The sequence below is a fragment of the Molossus molossus genome, unplaced genomic scaffold, assembly GCF_014108415.1.
Source record: "Molossus molossus isolate mMolMol1 unplaced genomic scaffold, mMolMol1.p scaffold_m16_p_1, whole genome shotgun sequence".
In the NCBI taxonomy this organism is placed as follows: Eukaryota; Metazoa; Chordata; class Mammalia; order Chiroptera; family Molossidae; genus Molossus; species Molossus molossus.
The window spans coordinates 190,381,932-190,407,524 of NW_023425344.1; the positions used below are offsets into that span (position 1 = coordinate 190,381,932).

General features: G+C 37.0%; 1 protein-coding gene across 7 annotated transcripts in view; it reads right to left on the minus strand.

Annotated features, from left to right (window-relative positions):
• MYO5A (myosin VA) overlaps positions 1 to 25,593 on the minus strand; it is a 201,050-nt gene that overhangs the window by 78,846 nt on the left and 96,611 nt on the right. For all 7 annotated transcript variants that reach the window (XM_036255604.1, XM_036255596.1, XM_036255578.1 and 4 more), the window contains exons 7-16: positions 24,424 to 24,505; positions 23,707 to 23,814; positions 22,108 to 22,214; positions 16,264 to 16,529; positions 15,556 to 15,637; positions 10,488 to 10,628; positions 8,442 to 8,567; positions 7,061 to 7,144; positions 3,485 to 3,646; positions 1,765 to 1,862 (exon numbers count right to left, since the gene is read on the minus strand). In XM_036255604.1, coding sequence (XP_036111497.1) covers positions 1,765 to 1,862; positions 3,485 to 3,646; positions 7,061 to 7,144; positions 8,442 to 8,567; positions 10,488 to 10,628; positions 15,556 to 15,637; positions 16,264 to 16,529; positions 22,108 to 22,214; positions 23,707 to 23,814; positions 24,424 to 24,505 — 1,256 coding nt within the window. The remainder of the gene's footprint in view (positions 1 to 1,764; positions 1,863 to 3,484; positions 3,647 to 7,060; positions 7,145 to 8,441; positions 8,568 to 10,487; positions 10,629 to 15,555; positions 15,638 to 16,263; positions 16,530 to 22,107; positions 22,215 to 23,706; positions 23,815 to 24,423; positions 24,506 to 25,593) is intronic.

Sequence of the window (25,593 nt, forward strand, 5' to 3'; positions counted from 1 at the left end):
CAAAAGCCCAGAAAAATCCTAAACTAAAATAAACTCAAAACAGAAACTACAACTATGAATGCTTGCTTAACCTCAGCTTTTAAAATCTTCAGAAGGTCGACTACTAAGTTGGTTCTCACATTCTCAGAAGGGAACAACAACTGAAGAAAAAAACCACACCCAAAGCAATCTTGAGAAAGAACAAAAAAGCTAGAGGCATGAGGCTCCCTGATCTTAAACACTATTATAAAATTTAGTAATTAAATGGTATGTTTATTGGCATAAAAACAGACACATTGATCAATGGAACAGAATAGAGAGCCCAGAAAAAAACCCACACATACATGATCAATTAATTGATGACAAACAAGCCAAACATACACAAAGGGGAGAGGACAGTCTCTTTGATAAATGGTGCTGGAGAAAACTGGAGAGTCACATGTAAAAAATGAAACTAAACCACTATCTTATACCATACACAAAAATTAATTCAAAATGGATTAAAAACTTGATCATAAGACCTAAAACTATAAAATTCCTAGAAGAAAACATAGATGATAAGGTCCCTGACATAGGTTTTGGTGATGATTTGTTAATCTAACACCAAAAGTAAAAGCAACAAAAGCAAAAATAAACAAGTAAGACTATATCAAACTAAAAGCTTCTGCACAGCAAAGGAAACCATCAACAAAATGAAAAGGCAACTTACTGAATGGAAGAAAATGTTTACAAATCATATATCCAATAAGGGGTTAATATCTAAAATATATAAAGAATTCATACAATTCAATAGCAAAAAAAAAGTCTGATTTTTTAAATGACCAGAAGATCTAAATATACAAATTTCCTAAGAAGACATACAGATGGCCAATAGATACATGAAAAAATGCTCAACCATTAATCATCAGGGAAATGCATATAAAAACCACAATGAGATATCATCTCACACCTGTTAGAATGGCTATTACCAAAAAAACAAGTAACAAGTGTTGGCAAGGATGTTGAAAAAAGGGGACCTTTTTACAGTGGGAATATAAACTGGTGCAGCCACTGTGAAAAACAATATGGAGATTCTCACAAAATTAAAAATACAACTACCATATGATCCAGTAACTTCACTTCTGGGTATTTAACCAAAGGAAAAAAAAAAAAACGCTAACTCAAAAAGATATATGCAACCCCATGTTCATTGCAGTACTGTTTACAATGGTCAAGATATAGAAACGACCCAATCAATGAATAAATGGATAAAGAAACTGTTGTATATATACAATGGAATATTCTTCAGCCATAAAAGAAAATAAAATCTTGCCATTTGGGACAACATAGATGGAACCTGAGGGCATAATGCTAAATGAAGTCAAGTCAGAAAATGATAAATACCATATGATCCCTCTTACACGTGCAATCTAAAGAACACAAAACATGGAGCATTTGAGATCTTGCTTCCTGGCCATTGTCGTCAGTTTGGCTCAAATAATCTCATAAAAATAAAAATACAAAAACACAAAACAACACACACACACACACACACACACACACACACACAATCCAAGCTCATAGATACAGAGAATAGACTGGTGGTTGCCAGAGGTGGGGGCTGACAGATAAGAGAAATGGGGGGGGGGGGGCAAAGGTTAAAAATATATATTCTTTTAATTATATTAACTAGTAGTTTCCCTCCACAAGTCATGAAGAATTACCCAAATATTTTTTCCTTCTATTGGTTTGGTAATCCTTATGAAATATGGATACTTTTAAATTCAGTAATTGAGAAATACTTACGTGAATGGGAACTTGAAATCATTAGGCTTAATACAGCGCACATAGTGAGGAGTAGTGGCATTGAGAGTCTCCATAAGCAGGTGAAGGGAATTTCGGAACTGCATGGAAAACAGCAAAAGGGGAATCAAGGTTTTGTCTAGGCCAAAAACAAGTTAAAATTTTCTTCTAATGACAGTAGTAGAGATTGACCCAATCTCAGAAGGGGGGCTGCTATTGAACAAGAATGCCAGGGTTTTAGGTTAAAATTTGCTTAAATTCTACCATTTACATGCTTATTCTACTAAATACATATTCTCTCTCTGCCATCCCTTTTCCCCACCCCATCCCTTTTTTTTTTTATCTTTACCCGAGGACATTTTCCCATTTTTTGTTTAGATAGAGTGGGAAGGAGAGAGAGAGAAAGAAACATCAACGTGAAAGGGACACATCGAGTGGCTGCCTCCCGCACGACCCAACCAGGACTGGGGACAAACTGCAACCGAGATATATGCCCTCAGCGAGAACTGAACCCAAGTCTCAATGGACTGTGGCTGATGCTCTAACCGCTGAGCCAAACCGGCCAGGGCCATACCTTCTTTTTATAGACGGTTTTCTTTGCAGAGCAGTTTTAGGTTCACGGCAAAATTGAGAAGATACGGGGGGGGGGGGGGGGTGTCGCCCAACCATCCCTTGTCTCACGCAAGCACAGACTTCCCGTTATGAACATCCCCCACCAGAACTGTACACATCTTTTACAGTTCATGAACCTAAACTGACATATCATAATCTCCCAAAGTCCATTATTGCATTAGAGTTCAGTCTTCCCACTCCCCTTTTAATACAAGTTTCTGCTGTTTTCTGTTGTGAATTCAGAATTCTAACTAAAAATATAACCTTGCTTTAAAAACATTAAGGCCATTTAATCATGTACAGTGGGAGTAAGATACTGAAAAATGCAGCAGATGACTTTAAAAAGTATAGAAATGAGTGGGATGACTGGCCGGTGTGGCTCAGTAGTTGGGGGTCGACCCATGCACCAAGAGGTTGCTGGTTCGATTCCCGGTCAGGGTATGTGCCCAGGTTGTGGGCCTAATCCCCAGTCGGGGGCATGCAGGAGGTGGCTAATCGATGCTCTATTTCATTGATGTTTCTCTCTCTCCCTCCCACTCCCTTTCTCTCTTTCTAAAATCAATAAAGAAAAAGACATGAGTGGGAGAATGGGAGAGTACAGCCAGGATGGGGTTACCATCAGGGACATAGGATCAGGACTGGAGGCAGTGGACCTGTGTCAGGCCTGGCTTCCTATCTGCATTAGGCACAGGGTCCCATGCACAGGAAAAGAAGCTGACTAGTGCTCAGCCTCGAGTCCAAAGCCTGGGCCACTGTTCACCCCACAAGAGCCTAAGACATCAAAAAAATGAGAGGGCACTATTCCAGTGTAAGAAGCTGATGCTCTGTACAAATCCAGAGAGGAAACGACCAGAGAACAAAACAAAGGCTACAGTGGTCTAAAAGGAAGAAGAATTAAGATGCAGAGAAAATTATTTTGGGAAAGGCTTAATCAGAGCCATGGGTCTAAAGCTAGGTGGAGAGGAGTAGGAGCGGTGTTACATGTTCTCACAGTGAAAACTCTAGCCTCTTCTCCCCCGAGGATCCCACCTGGGAGGCTGAGAAGGAACACCTGAGGCTTCAGCTGAGCCAAAGAGAAAAGGACACCACAGCAGTGGCTTCCTGAACTCACCTGGTGCCCCACTGTTTTCTTGTGCTCTTTGGCTGTCTGGCCTGGTCTACCTTTGGTAGGCTTTGCAGGAATACGGGTGAGGGGTGTGCGCCCTGAAGAGGTGGCTGAGGTTGGACTGATGGTCTTCTCATCGTCTTGAAACAATTCTGGTAGCATCTTAAACTGAGTCAGAAAGAGCAAAGGGAAATTACACTCTAAACTCAAACTAAAAAAAAAAAAAATTAAAAATTAACTCCAACTCAAATGTCAACCTTTACAGAAACATGAAGATTTGCAATCCATAGTGATTCCCTCCCTTAAGTAAACTTTCAGGGCCATATTCCAGAAGTAATCAGTATCTGTGTCAGGAGCCAAAAGTATGAGATGAAAGTGACATCTAGGCTATAAAAACACAGGGGGGTGGGGGAATACAGGTACAATAATTCGACAACCATGTTTTGGGGAAACAAAATCAAAATGAGCCCTGGCCAGTGTGCTCAGTTGGTTGAATGTTGTCCTGTGCACCAGAAAGTCACAGGTTCAATTTCTGGTCAGGGCACATACTCGGGTTGCGTGTTCAATCCCTGATTGGGTGCATATGAGAGACAACCACTAAGACTTGAAATCCTAATCCACGAGAATTAGCCACTCTAAACATATTATTGAGTTTGAACTATATTATTTTATGAGCAAAATGCTCACTGAATGTCCTATCTTATTACCGTAGTTCCACAAAATGTTTTATCACCTTGCTTCATTTGTCTACCCACTAATTCAAATGGAGAGCACCAGCTAAAATATATCACTGCAAATCTCAGCAGGAAGAATGTCATGAACTAGTTCTACAGTATTATACTATTTGAAAATAATTATGAATCAATAATAATTTTTAGAGAATAGGTTGGATTACCGAGGGGGGGTATAAGTGCTATTCTATCACTTCCAAATAAATTGTTAGCTCTACATTAGCATTACCTATGTGCTCCTCACCTGTTCTTCCATCTGTCTTGACATGACTGTCTCCCATTTTTTAGGACACAGCCTAAATCTAAATGTCACTTCCTCAGAGAGGCCTTCCCTGACCACCCCAGCTAATGCAGACTTCACCCCTGCCCAAGCTTAGTCACTCTCTAGCTTGTTAACCTGTTCTACCTTCCTTTATAGCATTTACCACTTTGATGTAATATTATCTAAATATTTGATTACATGGTTATTATCTAACTCTGCACAAAAGCAAGAACCTCTCCCTATCTCATTTACCTTGTTTACCTGGCTAAATTCCCAATTTTCTTAAACCACTTATTAAAGAATTTATCCATTCCCCACTGACTGAGGATGCCAACTTTATTTAAAGAGAAATGGATACACAGATATATAAGTAGGTAGATATGCCTAGACATTCCACCTTGTTTCTTTGCTCTGTCTAGGAAATAGTGTTAACAGAAAACAAAATAATCCAAGTAGCAGCTTCATGAAAATGTGGGAAATCATTTCGGTAATAACAACAATACCATTATTCACTAAGAGGTTTTTATGCATAAGCACTACTCTAAGGGCTTAATAAAACCTATTTAATCTTCATTAGAACCCCTTAGATACTATTACAATTCTATTTCATAGATGAGAAATCTAAAGCATCAACTCAGTAGATGAACTGTGCTTCCCTTCATCAATAAGCAACATAGAAAATAGGGGTTGTAACTCTTTTTAATGGTATCTGGTAGAGTTGTAATCATTTATGTGCTCCCTGATATTAGATGTGGCAACATAATTTATATTTTTTCACCCTAAAGAAATCTTAAGATACTTTTTGTTAAGTTTGTAAGACCTTAAGTCCTTTTCAAGTTGAAAATTTGACTAAAAGCTGCAAAATTGAAGAGGAAAGAAAAAGACAAAACACACACACCAACTCAACCCCACTCTGTATTACCACAAAAATAATTCTATTTAAAACACATAATATTAACCTTCTAATATTAGTACATCTAGGAGAACAAATCAACACTATTATACTTGCTTCCTATCAGGTGCAAAGACATTAAAATATAAAGTTCATACCCTTAGGCTGGGTTTCTGAGGGGATGAGTTTCTGACTGGGAGCAGGGGATGCCTTTAAGATTCTATGTAAATCACACACGGTCCCCATTCCAACAGTGACAATGTTATATAGATTGATAATCACTCCAAATGATTGCTCAGAATGCGTAACTACTTTTTGATAATTAAGCTGATAACTAGCCAATCAAAAAAGTTAAGTCAGAATAAGGACACAACTGATTATGGGTTTCTGGGGAATGAGAACCTGTGAATATTCTATTTAAGCTAATTACTTAGGCAGAGTAGTGACAGTAGAATTTCATGGTTTTCGTTACTATTCATAAATCAAAATTATTTATAGTCTTAATTGAATAACATTCAAGGATTGGCCCTGTGAGAGAATTTTCTCTTCTACATCAGCCCCATAGGCCATAAAGTATTAATGCCCAGTGCCTATGAGGATAAGGAAAAATCTTTATCTAAAGACACTTAGACTCTTTATTTCCTGAGGTTAAAACTGGAATTTGGTCTTTATATAATCTTTATTTCCTGAGGGTTAAAAACTAGAATTTTGTCTTTATATGATCTTTCTATTATCAAAATAATTTAAAGTAAATGCTTTTGTTCTAAAAACAAGAGTCAAAATGTTCATATAATATTCCACTGACGTTACAAAAAAAGACTGTCTTAGAATAAACTAGAAAAACTGATAATTTTAGAATAAACTTAAAAAAGTACCAGTCAGTAATCTAGAAGAATATGATTAATATTTTTAGTTTTTTTTTAATATTTGAATACTCATTTTGCTAAACTGAGTAACTGGCTTCCTGGTTTGTTCCTTCACAATGAAAGTGAGCTGTGCTTCCCTTCCTATCCTTTCTTGATTAGAGTCAAAGAATGGAGACTGGGATCAACCTAATAATCAATCCATGTACCCATCATAGTTATTTGCCATCTTGAATATTCTTTTCCCACTAGAAAACATTGTTTCTAGAATCTATGCCTAGAAAAATATAATTTCAAAGTGCTTTGGACCACACCTGAAACTATACTCAATGATCCAGAAATCTGTCTCCATCTGAAGAGTGCATAAGGTCATGTTTCAAGTGCATCCCTTCAAAATGACACAGCAAAAACTATTTTCTCTCAAAGTCTCTCACAGAGGCACAAGATGAGTCTAAAACTGCTGTGGAGGCAAAACTGTCACATAAAACTGAAAGACAACCATGCATGGTAGTTAAAAACACAGAGTCTGAGCAGACAGCTTAGGTTTTAATCTGGCATGAACACTCATTAGCACTGAAGTCCCTGTGCCATGGGTCCCTCATCTGTAAAACAGGCAGAGTAATGATGATGTCGCCTCATTATGAGGAGAGATGAGTTAGCATTTGTAAGGCATTTGAAACAGGACCTAACAAAGTTAAGTGCTATACATTTGAAAACTAGCAATAGAGCTGATTTTGTTATAAAAATCATTATTATTGTTTAAAAAGCTAATGCTTAAGTACTTAACATTTTATTGAATATATCCTGATTGAATAAAACCATGTACATGGTTACCTTGCTTGATTTAAGAACTTTAATTTGTTCTTCAAAAACAGTATCTTTATTCTTTTCCAGAAAGCCTTCACACTGGTATTCCACCTGAAAAAATATGGAAAAATCTCCTTAACTGATAAAACTTTTGAATATATATCATAATCATCAACAACAAAATATGTATTAAGCTCAGGCTATATGACTGGCAAACAGCAAAGTGGTTATCATTGGTCTATTCTAAGAAACCACAAACTTGGTAAGAAGTATGTTAACCCTAGACAAAGCTTTCCAAATACTGTTTTTTCTAGGGAACAGCAGTAGTGCTGAGTAACTGTGGTCTAAAAGATCCTCCCACATCATGGGTAAGCAGACTCATCTGAAGTTAATTCTCTTCACTGGTGCTGGCAGCCCCTCCAAAGCTGACCAGTAATCTCCTAACCTAGTGCACCATCCAGCAAGGGTAAGTCTTCTCTTGGAAGAGAAGAGATTAAAGAGGGAAAGATCAGGAGGAACAAATGGCTGTCCAACAGAAAGAAAGTAGAAGCGCTGAGGATGGATGGAAGTGCAGGCTGGTAAATACTGTATAATTTGATAACTGGAACTACTTGAGAATGAACTATTCCTGCTTCCAAAACTCCAGTAACTCAGCCATCTACCACTCAAGGGGCTCCCAGCCTGTACCACAAAGCCCTTACATGGCCCTAAAGTCATTCCAAGGTTTCCAGCCAGAATTAAGGAGGATTCAGAAGGCACCCAAATCCTGAAGGAAACCCTGAGGGGCTCACTCCACAGCCTACCCTACAACCTCCTTGGAACATAAATTAGTCTTACAGCTCCTGATTTTCTCAGTAGACTACAGAATGTGCAGAGCAGCAAGTCTGCCTGTCTTGTTACTAAGACCCAGTGAATAAATAACAGAGGGTGACACAAGTCCACAATTTCTATTCTGAAACCCTTGGGGGTCAGCTATGCTTTAGAATTCAGAATTGTTCGGCAAAGTCCAAAGCAGCAATCTGTGACCAAATACATTATCATTTCTATATTGAAATATATAAATGTACAGCCTAACTGGGATAAGTAAAGACTATAAAGAACCCCATGTTAGTTCATGACAGAGATAGGTTTATCCAACTAAATAAATTATCCAAAGACTTCTGGTTTTCAGAGTTTCTTGGATTTCAAAATTATGGAGAGAGGACTGTAAACCCATACTTATTTCATAATTCCATTTAGGTTAAAGGAAAAGAAAAACAACATGCCAACAATGAAGATTACTTTTCCTATACAGCCCTAAAGAATGCAAACTTCAGCCAAGAAAAAAAATAATACCTCTTGACTACTGATTTTTTTCTTCTTTGAAGTTAAGTATTCAAAAAGAAAAAAGATAATAAAGCTTCCTTACTTTGTCAGCAAAATGTTGAATAATGAAAGCTTTGTTTGATAGACGGGGCTTTTCAAAGAGTGCACATTTGTTCAAATGTGTGTTGTACAACTTTTGGGCCCAAGTGTCATCTGTACCTTTAGGCATCTACATTTAATGAAAGAAAGAAAAAAGAAAGGAATATTGTTATGAGACTTTTCTGATGCATTAACTAAGAGACCATTTTTTGGTTTCACCTACCAAGTTTATATTCAATTTAGGAACTTATTTCTTCCACATTTCTCTCTTATAGGCCAAAAATCCATTATTAATGGAGAACAATAACTGAGACCTTCCCATGAGGAAACTCAATCTGCCAAATTGAAAATATTCAATTTGCTCTTAAAATAAAAGCCTCACAAATGAAAGATGAAATATCATGACTATCACGTATTTTCTAAAAACTTGTTAAATAAAGGTAATATTTGCATATAGTTAAATATTTATATAATTCAGAAAAGTATAAAATGGAGAATTGTTTCCTCTTACCACTGCCATCAAATTCTCTATCTTCCTGTCTCTAAAGGCATATACACAAAGAGGATCATTCTATAAACTCACTGCATTTTTTTCCCTTTTAATAGTAGCATTTTTATATTTATGGTCACCATGTTGTTATTGATTTTTCTGACATTGACTTCTTTTACATATATACCCAGGATACTTTTGCAAGTATATTCATACGGTAAACGCCCAGCAATTCCACTGCTGAGTCAAAATATGTATGTGTTGCCCAGCCGGTGTGGCTCAGTGATTGAGCATAGACCCATGCACCAAGAGGTTGCTGGTTCAATTCCTGGTCAGGGCAAATGCCCAGGTTGTGGGCTAAACTGCCAGTGGGGGGCATGCAGGAGGCGGCCAGTTGATGTTCTCTCTTATCGATGTTTCTATCTCTCTCTCCCTCTCCTTTCCTTCCCTCCACAATCAATAAAGAAAAAAAATATATATATTTTTATAATTTTGATGAATAGCATCAAATTCCTCTAAAATATGTTGTACTAATTCATGCCCTTCATGAAGAGTTCATTTGGTAGCATCAAATGAAAGGTATTGCTAAATTTAAACTCTCCTAATAGATAAAAAACATTAACTTGTTTTTGTTTTGACTTGGATTTTGTTTAATTGTGAGTGAGGCTGAGGGACCTTGTCATTAAAAGCATTCTGAATGTTGTAGAAAATCCGGATGCTTAGGAGGATCAATCTATGTTTCAGTTGTAACTATTAATTTATTAACTAAATAAATAAAGAGAAAGAACAGGTTATTTGTCTAAGATTACTCAGTTAACAGTAAAGCTGGGGAGCTCATCTTTTTCTAACATTCTGCATCTTCAAATTTAAAGTTAAAATTCCCTCCCTACCATACATATCAGTAATAAAGAACTAGTCAAATGTTATATCATGGATATTTAGAACAATTATTCAAAATATCTTTTGTAGCCCTGGCCAGTTTGGCTCAGCGGTTAGAGCGTCGGCCTGCGGTCCGGAGAGACCCAGGTTCGGTTCCCGCTAAGGGCACGTACTTCAGTTGCAGTTTGTCCCCGGCCCTGGTTGGTCGTGCGGGTGGCAGCCACTCGATGTGTCCCTTCACGTCGATGTTTCTCTCTCTCTCTCCCTTCCTCTCTCTCCCTCCCACTCTATCTGTACAAAAAATGGAAAAATATCCTCGGGTGAGGATAAAAAAAAAAAAAATATATATCTTTTGTAATTTCTTACATTTCTTTAAATATATCATACCATTTAACAAAAAGTACCAAATACAAACATATTATCAGAAGTGGCTAAAATTGGTAGTAGTTGTATCAAATGTCCATCTTTCACATAATTTCAAGTCAGCTGATAAGAGAAGAGAAATTCTCTTAGTTTCACTTGCATTTAAAAGCCTTTGGGTCTAGTGACCCTTCAGAATGCAAGTTACTGTGAACCCCACAATGGCACCTCATAGTATACTATGAATCTCTGCTTAAACCCATTTATCTTCTGATCTTGATATAGCTGTTTTGACTAAGTACATCAGGGAGTCATACTTACTCTGCATTCCTCATCCAGCAAATCTAGAATGCCCAGTTTAGATTCTATAAGATTAATGCAAGGCTGATTATCATAAAAATCTATGAGCGTCCATGGAATTTGTTCCTTCATATATTCCTCTTGTTCTAATTTGAAGACATGCTGAAATGAAAAAGAAAAAGAAAGTGGCATCACTGGATCATTATCATAAATAATAGTCAAGAAACAACATTTACATAAAACACTCTAAGATACTGACATAATTTGAGATAGTCCATGGCTTTCAGCAACAACAATCAGTTGGAGAAACATGATTTACACAAGAGAACAATAAAATAAAACAAATAAAAACCCCAGACAGTAAACAACTATATAGGATTCTTGAAGAACAAGCAAATCTAGGTATGTGAATGTTTTAAATAGCTGATAAATGTAGCAGTTTTCAAATTTTTTTTTAATCCTCACCTGAGGATATTTTTTTAATTTATCTTCAGATAGAGTGGGGGAGGGAGAGAGAGGGAGAGAGGAGAAACATCGATGTGAAAGAGACACATCGACTGGTGGCCTCCGGCACGACCCCAACCAGGGCTGGGGATGAACCGAGGTACGTGCCTTTGACTGGAATCGAACCCGCAAGTCATTGGTCTGAGGGCCGACGCTCTAACCACTGAGCAAACTGGCCAGGGTGCAGTTTTCAATTTTTTCTATGTATACATCCAAATTACATACTTTTGGGGCTCTTAAAATTATTGTATAATGCTGTTAGAACATGGGCACAAGAATGTCTTAGCTGGCCTTGAACAACTACGCAGAGTGGATACCCTCCTGATGACTGAACCATGCCGGGTGATGCTTACAGCATAACAAAGTAATTCTCTTAAGGGACTGTGGTGTTGAAGTTGATGTACCTCGGAGTTAGATAACAGTTGGTCTTTTGTGTCTGCCTTGATTATTCTCTACAGTTAGGAAATCTAAAACTCACTTTTCTGGATTCTACATCCAACTCTGCAAGCAGCTGCAGCCACTATCAATTCATGCTGTTTCTGCCAAATGCTTCAGCCACCACCCTCACCATTGCTTCTAATCTGCATTCATTCCTTTAACCAAAAATATGTATTGACTGTCTACTATGTGCCAGTCACCAAATACTATTAACAAAATAGATGTGGGCTCTGCCTTCATGGAGTTTGGAGACTAGTGGGAGAAGCAGACAAATAAAATAATCACAAGGAATATAGTCAGAAATTGTAATGTTACAAAGGAAAATAATGTGAGCTATGAGCGCAAGCGTCCTCATTTAGTCTGGATACAGAGTGGTGTGGAAAAGCTTCCCTGAGGAAAGGCTATGAGGTCTGAGCTCTGCAGATGAATGGGAGCTAAGTCAGTCCAGGTGGGAAGGGCAATCCCACCTCTGCTTCAGGCCACCCTGCCAATGCAGCCCACCCACATCTTCTAGTTTCTACAGATGCTAATGACCTCCGTTTGTTAGTTCTGGGAGTTTTGCTTTCCTTCACTAGTCTTTCTTATCTTCTTTGGTTTGTGTCCACAACTTGCTACTTTTCTGCTAAGATTAGCCCTCTGTGGCTATAACCAGACAACATATATTAGGACCCCAAACCCCACAAAACTTAAGTGTCATCAAGTTTTCTGATACACACTCTCTTACAATGGCACTCTTGGCTCATTGCAGCATTTGTAGTCTAATCAGCTGCAATAAGCTTTAGTAAAAACAAACAAACAAACAAACAAACAAAACCTGGTCATCTGTATGAATATTTATGTATGCTAACTAGAAAGTGAATTTTTTTATTGTTTTGATTAATGAGAAGGCAAATAGGCACCGTGTGTCAGCAGGGTGCCCTGAATGATGGTATCAATATTTTCTAAAACAATTAGCCCTCCTTTCTGATTCATTCATTTATATGCAGTCTCCACATTGACAACAGAAGCACTGCTCCAGGCTTTAATCAGGGCTTTTTTCTCACTCACATCTCTATGTCTAAGTTTGGAAAAGTGGATGGGGCCTCAAAAATTTTAGATACTCAATTGTCAAAGAGACAAGGTGGGCATGAGGTTCAATATGGCAAGAGAATCTGGTCGATATGGTAATCCCTCCAAGCACTCAACACGCCAGTCATCATGTTTTTCATGCCCACTGCCCTACCGACAGGCCATGCTGAGAGAGCAGCCCTCAGCAGCCAAGTTCTTTCTTTACGGTGAGACCCCATGTTCCTAGTCACAGATGACTAGATCAAGTGTGGGTACTTGAGGGCACTCTACTTCCTGAAACCTCTGATGAAAAAATGAACTAGGTTACCAGTGGACGCTGCAGCTGACAGAAGTCAAGAATAGGAGCCAAGCAAGTTGAGAGAATGGGAGGCACACTCCAACCACTGCTGGAAGTTCGGAGTGAGTAAGCAGAAAACATAAGGTACAGAAAATACATAGAGAGTAGAAGGAAAGAATATGCCATTTGATAATAAGAGGAAGTGGAGCAGCTGTGCAGAGAGAAGCTAAGAGTAGTACGGTGTGTGGTTTATGTGGGTGTGGGAGAGAGAGAGAGAAGAAACAGATGGATAGAAACAGAAAGAAAGAGAGAGAAATAAGAGTCAGAAACACGCATTCAGAGACCTGAGGCCCTTGAGAAATAGTCCCTAATGAGGCTGGCATTGGTGCCTTATACTTCCAGTTACCTTGTATCAATGTATATGGGGAAAGAGCAGAAGGCTGTGTCACTGATTAAAGCATTAAGAAATATTAAGAAACTCTGGAAAACCTTGAGAAAAGATAATGCTCAATTTAGTCTCTCATAGGTTTTTATTAATGTTCCTTACACAGAGATGAAAAATACACCCATCACCCTGGCCGGGTTTGCCCAGTGGTTAGAGTCTCGGCCCGCAAACCAGAGAGCCCCGGTTTCGGTTCCCCCTAAAGGCACGTACCTTGGTTGCCGTTTATCCTCAGCCCCGGTTGGGGTCATGTGGGTGGCAATCAGTCGATGTGTCTCTTTTACATCGATGTTTCTCTCGCTCTCTTCCTCCTGCTTTTTTTTTTTTATTTTTTTTATTTATCCTCACCCGAGGATATTTTTCCATTTTTTGTACAGATAGAGTGGGAGGGAGAGAGAGAGAGAAACATCGACGTGAAAGGACACATCGAGTGGCTGCCACCCGCACGACCAACCAGGGCCGGGGACAAACTGCAACCGAAGTACGTGCCCTTAGCGGGAACCGAACCCGGGTCTCTCCGGACCGCAGGCCGACACTCTAACCGCTGAGCCAAACCGGCCAGGGCTCCACCTGCTCTATCTGAAGATAAATGCAAAACATGTCCTCGGGTGAGGATTAAAAAAAAAAAGAAAAAGACACCCATCATATTCTTATGAAAAAAGTCATAATCTAAGGCTTCAAGATCACCTCTACATTATTTCAGTGTGCTAAGTAACTTAATTTGCTAAAGATGGTCCAAATTTTTATCAAAGTATATGCAATATTTTTTCTAAATCAAACAGTCTAAAAGTTTTATGATGACCAGCAACAATCCTTTGTCCCATCCCTCCCCAACCCCAGTCTTACTCCCTGGTGGCAACCACTTTATAACACCCTGACCTCACCCTCCCTCCCTCCTTCCCTCCTTCCTTTCCTCCCTCCTTTCCTTCCCTCCTTCCCTCCTTTCCTTCCCCTTCCTTTCTTTTAAATTGCTTTGAGAGAGAGCGAGCGAGACAGAGAGAGACAGAGAGAGAGAGAGAGAGAGAGAGACATCAATTTGTTGTTCCACTTATTTATGTATTCACTGGTTGATTACTGTATGTGCCCTGACCAGGGATCGAATCTGCAACCTTGGAATACCAGGTTGACACTCTAACCAACTGAGCTACCTGGCCAGGGCATTACTCCCTAAGATATTTCTTCCGATATTTACCTTTAAAGAATATGCTTATCAGCTATTTTAAAATTTACTTATCTGAAACATTATCTATTGATTTTTTGATAAGACAGATGGGGCTAAATTCACATATATCATCTCTTAATTGCTTCTTCCCATCCTCCCTATATTAACTATTTTTAAATCTTCTGGTTTTTATTAATTGTGTAACTTAAAATAATAACTTTAAACTTCTATTTTTTTCTTCATCAATTTTAAGACTACACCACTTGACCTCTCTCTTTGTAAGATGAAGATATTTATTAAAGGTTCTTCTCCTGTCCTTCAGCTGTCTTCTCTTCCAGGCATCTTCCAATTCCTTGGATGACTCATTTTAATATCCTCTTTTATCAATACTAATAACTACCCCTAATCTTTCACTTAGAACTGTACCTAGCATGTGGTAAGCACTTTACATATCCCAATTCATTTAATCCACAGAACTATATGCAGCAAGTACTGTTATTATCCCCATTATACAGATGAGGAGACTAAGGCCAGGAAGGTCAATTAACTTGCCCAAGGTCCCCTGGATCAAAGCTGAGTAGGACTGTAACCCAAGCAATTCATCTCAGGGAGTCTGTGCTCTTCATTATTACAATCTGCTACCCCTCATTTTTAAGTGCCTTCAAATCTCTCAACATCATGATAATGCTCTCAGATATTTGATATTACTACTTCACAAGAGGCACTCTCAAAATATGCCCATTGCCATTGTCTCAGTGAATGTCTCAAACTGTTGAAAAGAAAATATGTAAAAATTATGTAGAAAAGAGAATATGTTCTGAATTTTTGTTCTAGCATCTTGCGAATACAAGTAAAAGTTAAGACTGTCATAAGTCCACATATAATTAGCCCCAGGAACAACAAACTGAAGGCTATCCGTAGGCTCAAAGCTTTCTGCTTCCCTCACTCAACTTATTTGTACCAAAATTTCACTATGCTCAGACAGCAATCCAAGGATGACCTTGAATCCTATCTGGACCATAAACATTTTTCTAATGTTGCATCATTTATTAATCATAAGATCCTCAGTAGCTTAGCTGTTCTAAACACCAGATAATAGTTGTAACTCATAACTTCATTTCAGGAACCAGACCTTAAATGCAGACTAGGAATTCAAGAGAAGAATTTATAGTAGAATATTATTTTTAAAAATTCTTACCAGATTGAATTGTTGTTGTAGTTTTTCATTTGCATAATTTATGCAAAACTGTTCAAAACTATTTATTTCAAATGTTTCAAATCTGTAAAACCAAAAATAATATGGAAAGAGGAGAAAAAAAGGGAACAAGTAGCTTGTAAAAAATATTCAAAATGTGCATATTAAAAAGAAATAGAAAATTCCCCAACCCTGTGAAACTTTCTTTCCACATCAGTGAAGATAAAGGTTTATAAGTCAGTAACATGGGATACACAGCAGACAGGCATCAGTCAAGTGGCTGAGAAATTTTTTAAAAGACGCCGGTATGTAGATGTATTCAACAGTACGAGTTTTGGAAGGCTAATTCATCCCCAAGTAAGGAACACTCGGTATTATGATGAAGCCATTGCTCTTGTCAATGTACAGACTTAGTGCCTATATACCCATAAAAGGGAACTGGGAATAGAAATCTCATGGGTGCTTTTGAAAAACTGAACCAGATAAAGGAAAATGAGGCATCAAAAAGCAAAAATGTACAGGAAAGACTTTAATAGTTAAAGAAAGGTACCCAGGGAAGGAAAACTAGCCAATAAAATTAGATTTTCAGAAATTCTCTTCTAATTTTCCCTTCTTACCAGTAGGAGACAGAATCAAATATCCACATAGAGTTACTAGAAAATCTCTAGAAAGAAATGTTCTCTGGCAGGCCACTAAGTCAAATATACCTACCCATAAATGTCCAGCACGCCAATAAAAGAGTGCTGTTTGACAGCAGAATGGAGAGCCTGATTGACATGATCTACAATCCAGTTAAAGAGCTTGGCATAGATGTGCTTGGCCAAAGCATCTCGGGCATTTGTGGCCTGCAGCTTGGAGATGGGCTTGATGTATGTCTCCGTGGCAGTGGCCAGCTTCCGATGGCAGAGCCAGTGACACATCTCCTCATAGCCCACACCCATGAGGTCACAGAAGATACTGAGAGGTTCATGCTTGGGCTGCCAAAAGAGAATGGGTTATTTCCTATGACAGATCAATCAAACAACACTAACAAAGTGGTAACAATAAAACCCAGCAATTTCTTTGTTAGAACAAACACCAAAATCACTGAAAGCCCATTAGTGATAATAAGCAAAATCATCCATCAAACCAACATTTAGGCAGCATTTGCAATCTCTGCTAGGGCTTATTTCAAAAATTACCTGTCCTTTCAGAGTATTTGTTTGTATCTCTTTTCAGACACATTTATTCAGTCAATCAGAAAATCAGTCAGCCTGTCAATACATATATATGTGTGTGTGTGTTTTTTTATCCTCACCCGAGGACATTTTTTGCATTTATCTTCAGATAGAACGGGAGGGGGAGTGGAGGGAAGAGAGAGAGAGAGAAACATCGATGTGAGAGAGACACATCGACTGGTTGCCACCCACAGGACCCCAACTAGGGCCAGGGACAAACTGCAACAGAGGTACGTGCCCTTATGGGAACCGAACCCGGGATTCTGGCTCAGCAGTTGGCCTGCGGACCAAACTGGACAGGGCCTGTCAACATATATTTACTGAGTGCCTATTATAAGTCAGTAAACAAAAACAGACATGATCCCTATCCTCCCAGAACTTATAGTTCTAGGGTAAATGGATATTTATTACTAATGCTCCCTAAAATGTAGTATCACTACAAAAGAGAGATCCACTACAGTGAGATTCCAGGTGAGATGCCAGTGCTCTTTCCAGGGAGGCAGGAGACCACTGCCTTGAGACATGAAGTTCAGATCTGAATGACAAGAAGCTAACTCCATGAAAGGGGGAGGAAAGTGTCTTCTAAGCTGAGGGAACAGCTGATATAAAAATCCCGTGGTGGGAGGGTTACAATCAATATGAAGGACTGAAGTTGGGTGAGGGAGAAGATGTATGTGATGAAGCCAGAGACAGGCAGAGGCTATATACCGTGGCTGGTCTTTATGCTGAGAGCAATAGGAGTCCACTGAAGGGTTTTAAAACGATAACTTGATAATTATTTGTGTGACTTTGTATAGTAGAATCTCTCTAACCACTTACATGAATAGACATTCAATAAATATTTAAGTTAACCCATGTTATTGTATTATATTTTTCAAATCTTCACTCACATGTTTCAAATGAATCTGATAACATTCCTGGGGAATAGGCAGCCAAATATTATAATCTCAAATTAACAAATGAGGAAATAAGATCCAAGAGAATAGCTTGTCAAAAAATCAGATGGCCAATTCATGTCAGAGTTGTCATTAGAACCCAGGTTTCCTGACACCCTCATCCCCTGGCCCTTCCCACTGAAGCAATCCCTTCCTTCTTTCATCTCCTCTCCTCCCAAGTAATTATTCCAGATACAAATCAGCACCACTACCAACAGCATGGTTCAACTCCCTTAAACAGCAATTTATTTCTCTCATACATAGACCAATGATTTGACATCACTTAGAAGTGGATCAGTACTCTCTAAACATATTCTATTTGAATGGTATTAATGTAGTGTTCTACTGGATCAAGGTTGTTAACTGTTTTGTTCAAATTTTCTATAACTTTAGTAATTTTTTAACTCCATCTACCAATAATCGAGAGAAGTTAATAATATCCCATTATGATAGATTTGTCTAATTCTTCTTGTGGTTTCTGTTGTTTTTTGCTTTGTATATTTGAAGGCTACATTATTAAGTACATGCCAAACCTAGAATTATTACATCTTCCTGGTGAATATAATTTCTTTCATTACATAGTGACTTTCTTTATCTCTAGTACTGCTTTTGGACTCAAAGTCTATTTTGTCAAGTATCAATATAGCTCTGCCAGTTTTTTTCTAGCTATTATGGTGTGTCTTTTCTAAACCATTTTCAAACTTTCTGTACCTTTATGCTTTAGGAATTCTTCTTTTAAAAGTATATACCTGAATTCTTAAACCAATCTGACAACTCATTTTAACTGAAACATTAGTCCATTTGTGATTATTTCTATCTTATTTGTGTGATGTTTTTGTTCCACTTTCTCTAAATTTGAACTATGGTTTTTACTCTATTTTCCTCTCTATTAGTTTGAAAGGTTTACTTTCTGCTTCTACTTATATAAAAAAACATTAAGTTGTATTAGTTAATTCAATGTAATTAACTTCCACTAACTTCAAACACCCCCATCCAATCTCCATGCTTTGTTATCCAGTACTTTAGTTCTATCTTTCGGGGGAGAGGAGGGGCTAGTGATTCAATTTTTTTTTTTTTTAACTGTTTACTTTGAACTAATTTTAGACTAATAGAAAATTGCAAGTACAGTACAAAGAATTCACTTCACCCAGAGTCCCTAAATATAGTATTGACATTTTACATTTACTTATATCATTTTCTTTCTCTCACTCTTTCATACATAACAACACAATTTTTTCAGAATTTTTGAGCATAAGTTGCAAACATATTAGCCTTTTACTCCTAAAAATTTCTCTGTGTGTTTCCTAAAAACCAAAGACATTATCTTACAAAGCTATAGTATAATAAATAAAATCAGAAATTTAGCAATGATACAAACCTTATTATCTAACCTACAGATCTAATTCAGTTTTTGCTGATTGACCTAATAATCTCCAGTGAGAAAAAACAAACGCAAAAAAACATTTCTAAGGTCCAGAATCCAATCTAGGTTCATTCAATGAATTCAGTTATCATGTTTCATTAATCTCGCTCTTTTTAAAAAAATTTTATGTAATGATTGATTTGACAGACAGAGAGAGAGAGAGAGAGAGCAACATCGATTTGTTGTTCCACTCATTTATTCATTCATTGGTTGATTATTATGTGTGTCCTTACCAGGGATCAAACCTGCAACCTTGGGGTACTGGGATAATGCTGCAACCAACTGAGCTACCTGACCAGGACTCATTCATCTGTTTTAATCTGAACACTTCTTCGCTCTTTTTTGTCTTTTGTGATCTTGACATTTTTTAAAAGTATATCCCTCAATTTGGGGCTATATGATGTTGCCTCATGATTAGATCTAGTTCATGTGTTTTTAGCAAGAATACCAGGGAAGTGATGTTCATCTCTCCTCAGTGTTCCACATCAGAAGTTACATGATGCTGACTGGTCCCATTATTGGTCATGTCCATTGTGGTCACTTGGTTAATGGAATGTCTGCTAGTTTTCTCCACTAGAAAGATAACTATTTTTCCCTTTGTAACTAGTAAGTATTTTATGGAGAGTGTTATCTTTTGCAGCCCAGTACATTGTTTCTTATTATTGTTGTTTTAATTAAACAAATTTTATCTATATTTGCCTGTACTTTATTAGTTTGTTGAATCATTATTTCTTCTCACATTTTAGATCTTCTATCTGGGATCACTCTCCTTTTGCCTAAACTATGTCCTTTAATATTTCCTTTAGTGAAGCCTACTGGTGACAAATTCTCACAAGTTTCTATTTGTCTAAAAACACTTCTATTTTTCCCTCATTCTAGACAGATATTTTTATTGGATATACAATTCTAAGTTAATAGTAATTTACAATAAAGATAGTAATCAACTGTTTTCTGTCTCATACTGTTGAAGTTGGAAAGTGAGCTATCACTTTAATTGCTATTTCTTCAAGAGTAACATGTCTTATCTCTCTGCCTGTTTTAAGATTTTTCTTTCTGCCCTTGGCATCATTATGGTGTGCTTAGAGATGGATTTCCTTTTTATTTATTCTAACTGAGATTTTTTGGACTTTCCAAATCTGTGGTTTAGTGATATTTCACAAGTTCTGAAATGTGCTAGTAATTATCTCTTACATTATATCTGCCTTATTCTCTTTTTTCCTCTCTGTTAGAAATTCTCATTAGATTAAAATTTGAATTTATTATCTATTCTTTGTCTCTCTTAACTATTGTTTTTAAGTGCTTCTTCTCTGGGTCCTATCTTGCATTTTGGATCATTTCTTCCCATCTATCTTCTAGCTCATCAGTTCTCTACTTAGTTGTGTCAAATCTGCTATTAATTTCTTTCTTAATAGGTTTGACTCTGCTATGCTGTTATTTTACCTAGCTCCTTCTGTTTCATTGTGGTATTTATGATTTTTTTACTATGAGCCAATATTTCTTATAACCTTTCTCAACTCTATTGAGGCCTCGATTGAAGGTGGATCCTCCAAAGTAAATTTGCATTTGCCTCTGTCAGGCATCTAGAGCACCACCATTCCAAGACAAACCGAAGCAAAGTTTTCTGTTTGTAGCTTTCTGGGATCATCCAGGAACTATGAAATCAGGCTGGAAGCATGTGTGACGGTCAGTTTGTTGTTACAAATTTTTAGAGAACCATTTTTTCCTCTTCTACCTCAGCATCAAGGATTATTATTAGTGCCCTGATTAGAGTCTCAGTTTTAAGCAGTGCTTCCCTTATTTGTTCCCCTGTTTATGTAAGTCCTAGACTTTATTTTTTCTCTTCTGCAGCACCCCACTTGGCTATGAAAACCAAAGCTCAAGGTCACTGGGTTCTGCAAATTCTCTCAAGGTGAGTCCTAGCTTCAGGATTCTGCTTTGTTCTCTGAGTTCCTATTTTCACCCAATTGTTGGCCTCTGAGTGGCTCTTATGTATTTATTTTAAAAATATAATTTATTCAGCATGAAGGTCAATCAGAGCACCTAATCCAAAACTGAGATTCAAAGAAACAAAGCTACTTACCCCAAAACACAGAGTGAGTAAATAGCAGAATTGGGATTGAACCAAACAGAGATAATGAAGCATATATTTCCAAACTAAAGTTGAATTTACCCAAATACAAGTTAATCTACATGTAAATTTGTTAATATCACTCAGGTATCTCAAAAATAAAACATAAATCTCAAGACTGTCTTCTATTACAATTCTTGAAAAAGCAGGTTGGAAAAAGAATTACATTAAAACTTCTATTTTAATAAAGTTAAAAGATACCTAATAAATGTGTGTGTGTGTGTGTGTGTGTGTGTGTATCTCTGATGGTAGTGATTAGCAAACACTGCAAATCACAAATATCCAATGAGGACAATTTGGACTGTCAGGTTTGTTACAGTTTAAACAAATGGTTTCCACATATGGAATTGGGTTTTAATTCTCAGTGTGCAGTTATCACTATGTGTAGAATATGTAACTCGTAGTGAAGACACCCCATCTCACAGCCATCTAATCCCTCTTCTCAAGAGTAACCACTGCTAACATTTTCTTCAATAGTTTTTGAAACATCAGATTTCCACAGCTGGAGACAAAAATAAAGTTATCAATTCTTGACACTTGTGCCAAATAAACCCTTCTCTCTAGATTTACCAATTCAACTTTCACGTCTATTTCTGACCTCTGTTTATACAAGTGTGAGTCTCCTACCCTTGCTACAAACACACATATACACACATAATCAACACAACAATCCTGTGCACCAGGAATTAGAATCCTTATCTCTTTATTTTCACTTCAAGATTTCACATCTGTCTGATAATTGTATCTCTGATAATGTTAATAGAGAGACTTAAAATATACTTCTTCCATAAAGAATCAACAAATCTAAAACACAAATCAACTGGCTTTGCATTAAGCTTGTTCTGAACTTACAGGTATTGTGCAGCTGTCTGAATCTCGAGATGTAAATCCAACGTTACCTAAGTGAAGAATGCCAGCAAGTATTCGGAAAATTCCCATCTGATAAGATTCACTAATTCCTGAAACAATAAAGTAAATGAACAAGTGATTAATTTTAAAACAGGAGCTAAACAATTACAGCAGACACTTTCAAGCCAATTTTGTTTTTTAATCCTCACCCGAGGATATTTTTCCATTTATCTCCAATCAAAGTGGGAAAGAGAGAGAGAGAGAAACATCGATTGGCTGCCTCCTGCACTCTCCCTACTGGGGAGCGAGCCTGCAATCCAGGCATGTACCCTGACTGGAAATCGAACTGGGACCTCACAGTCCATGGGACAACACTCAATTCACTGTGCCACATCAGCCAAGTTAAATCAGATTATTTAGTTCTTTTAACTACAGACAAATATAAGTCAGAGACCCCAAGATTAGAAGTGTTCAGGCTGGTGGTGTACTCCATACTGAACAATGAGTGTCTAAGTACAGCATTAAACCAGGACCAGAAAGATAAGGGAGGGTAAGCAAGATGGATATAGCTCTTGGCTTTTTATCTGATCTGGCTTTATTTTCCAATATGGTAAGAATTTCCAGAATGTCAAATATACGTATATGCAAGTAGATATAGTAAAATTATTTCCAAATATGTAATCATATCCAGGGGAACTGAGCACTGATCTCATAATGAATGTTTTTGCCATCTCCTGTATTACGGTTTTTTCAAATTTCTAATTTTCTATTTATAAACAGATTTATGCTTAGAAGTAAAGCAGTGTTTTTCAAAATTTAATATGCATATTAATCACCAATGGATCTTGTTCAAATGCTGATTCTGATTCGGCAGGTCTGAGGTAGATCTGAGATTCTGAATTTTTACAAGCTCTACAGTAGTCCTGACCATACTCTGATTAGCAATGCTTTTAACTTAAATCAATTCACTTCATGAGTTGTATACTACAGTTCTAAAGAATGATTTATTTATATGTAGATCCAATATTTTTAAATATCAGAAACCAGACAGTGACATCTGAGTCATATCAAAAACAGAATAAACTACATGTAACACAGTGTTTTGTCACCCAGCCCAGCTCAGCCACATGCCATATTTCCCAGCCACAAATGAAAAAAACCCCGCAAAATACAAATTTGTACAGGAAACAATTTCATTTCATTTATCTCTCGGTTTCAAGTTTTATGAAAACGTAAGCAGAGTTAGTTTGTTACTTCTATCTCCCTTGATGTTCTGAATGTGTGTTTTAAAAATAGCTTTATTGAAGAATAATTTGCATACCATAAAATTCCTGTTTTAAGTATGCAATGCAATGATTTTTAGTAAATTTACAAAGTTATGCAACCATCATCACAATCTAATTTTAGAACAATTCCCATCACTCCGCGCCCCCCCCAAAAAAAAACCCCATGCCCATTTGCTATCCAAATATGTTTTATAAGGAATGTTAAATCTCTCAACATACTCACCACTTAATATGAAGCTAAGCCAATATTCCAAACAAAGGTTGCTTGAGTTAAAAAGCCACTGCTCATAAGAGCTCAAGAATAAAATCACATTACCTAGCAAAGTGCAGGCTTGCCTGGTATGTGCCATCTCCTTGGCATCATCGATTCCTTCAATCACAGGACTGCCACCTTGCTTCGTGTAATGAAAATTATTTGCATTTCCTGTAAATAAGAAGAAAGATAAAAGATATACAGTCTACAAAAAACACTTCTACCCTTTTTGTTTACTATGAATTAGGAGCAATGATAGCACAGTTGAGCGTACAGAGTCAAGAGTTACACTGCCTGTGTTTTCAGTTATATTTTAATACAAAACTCAAAATTAAATAATAAAGTGAAATGTTTTAGTTTATTTATCTTAATTGGTGAAATGAATAGTCCTTTCCTATTTTATTCTAATCAACATGTTTCAAACACTTTACTCCCCTCATCAGAAATCTCACAGGCCTCCATCATATAAACTACTTCAACTCTGTTCCTTTATTGAGGCAAATTTCAAACATATACAAAAGTACAGAGATTGTATAATGAGCACCCATGTACTCATCATTCATCTTAAACAAGTATCAACTCAAGACCAATCTTGTTTCATTTAGACAGCTACTCCTGCTTCCCTATCCCATGGGTTATGTTGAAGCCAACTGCAGATCTCTTATGTCATCCGTAAATATTTCAATATGAGATAATCTCTTTTTTAACAAGCTTATAAACTCGTAATACAACTTAAAAGAGAACAATACTAGTGCAATAAACCTAATTCCATTTTCATACCTAATCGCAGCATCTTAAATTCAGGTAACTTGGCTGAGGCACAAAGCTGATAGAAGATATGATAGTTTCTTTCCTCTTCTGCCTTTAAAATAAGAGTTTTCAGCATTTTAATCTAAAACTCAGAAAATTCAATCATAAAATAAAATTTTAATACTTGATAAATGGGTGAGTGTGCATCTGTTGGTCACATTCAACATAAAATATCTGATAGTATTGCTTTCTGAACTCATGAATAGCCTGACATATGCCATTGTCATAAGAGATCATTGTCTTTGGAAGAAGCTAAAATAATTTTTTTGGAATACTCAATATTTTCTCACCGTACCTCTTAGATTCATGGTCTTTTTAACACCTTGAATGACAAGGAATATCTTATCTTTGCCATAATTTAGACTGGACTATTTACTGTGGCTGTTTCAAGAAATTCACAAATGCACTACATCTTCTTTATTTTTTGGCTTATTTCTTTTAATATCAATAAAAGCATGTTACAAAATAGGAAATAAATCATGTACAATTCTAACATAATTTCTTAGTATTTCTTGAGTCTTTTCCACATATATACTTTAAATATACAGTTGCAATAATAGTGTATTAATATTCATGCAAAATTGAATTCTTATACTCTATTATCATATCCTTGAATTCTACAGTGTATTCAGCTGACTAAAAAATAGTGCAAGTAAGGCCAAGGTCAGGTTTGATGCCCAAAGGGGACTAATGTTGAGTAAAGAAAACCTATTACAGGGACAGAAGACACGGACCAAATTAACAATATACCAAATGATCATAAGCATGATTAGGCAAAAGATCAGATAATTTGGCTCATGGACAACTAGAAAAGCAGGTGAATCTACAGAAACCCTATGGTCCTTTGTACAGTATCAACTATTCTCCATGTGACTCATTTTGACATACTAAACATCCTCAATATTATTTAGCCCTGGGGATTAGGGAATAATTAGAATTGTTAGGCCTTAGCATTCTGTCTTAAGCCCTATTAGCCTCTGGTCACCATACCCACTTAACCTTTGAATTGTTTACCTAAACATCAAATCTGTACTATTTAAACCCAATCTTCTCTTAGATCTATGTGTTTCCCCCATTCTTTCTTTTGGCTACTAAACATTATTTTTAAAAAATCTATACAAGTTTATTGCCCAGCTGGTG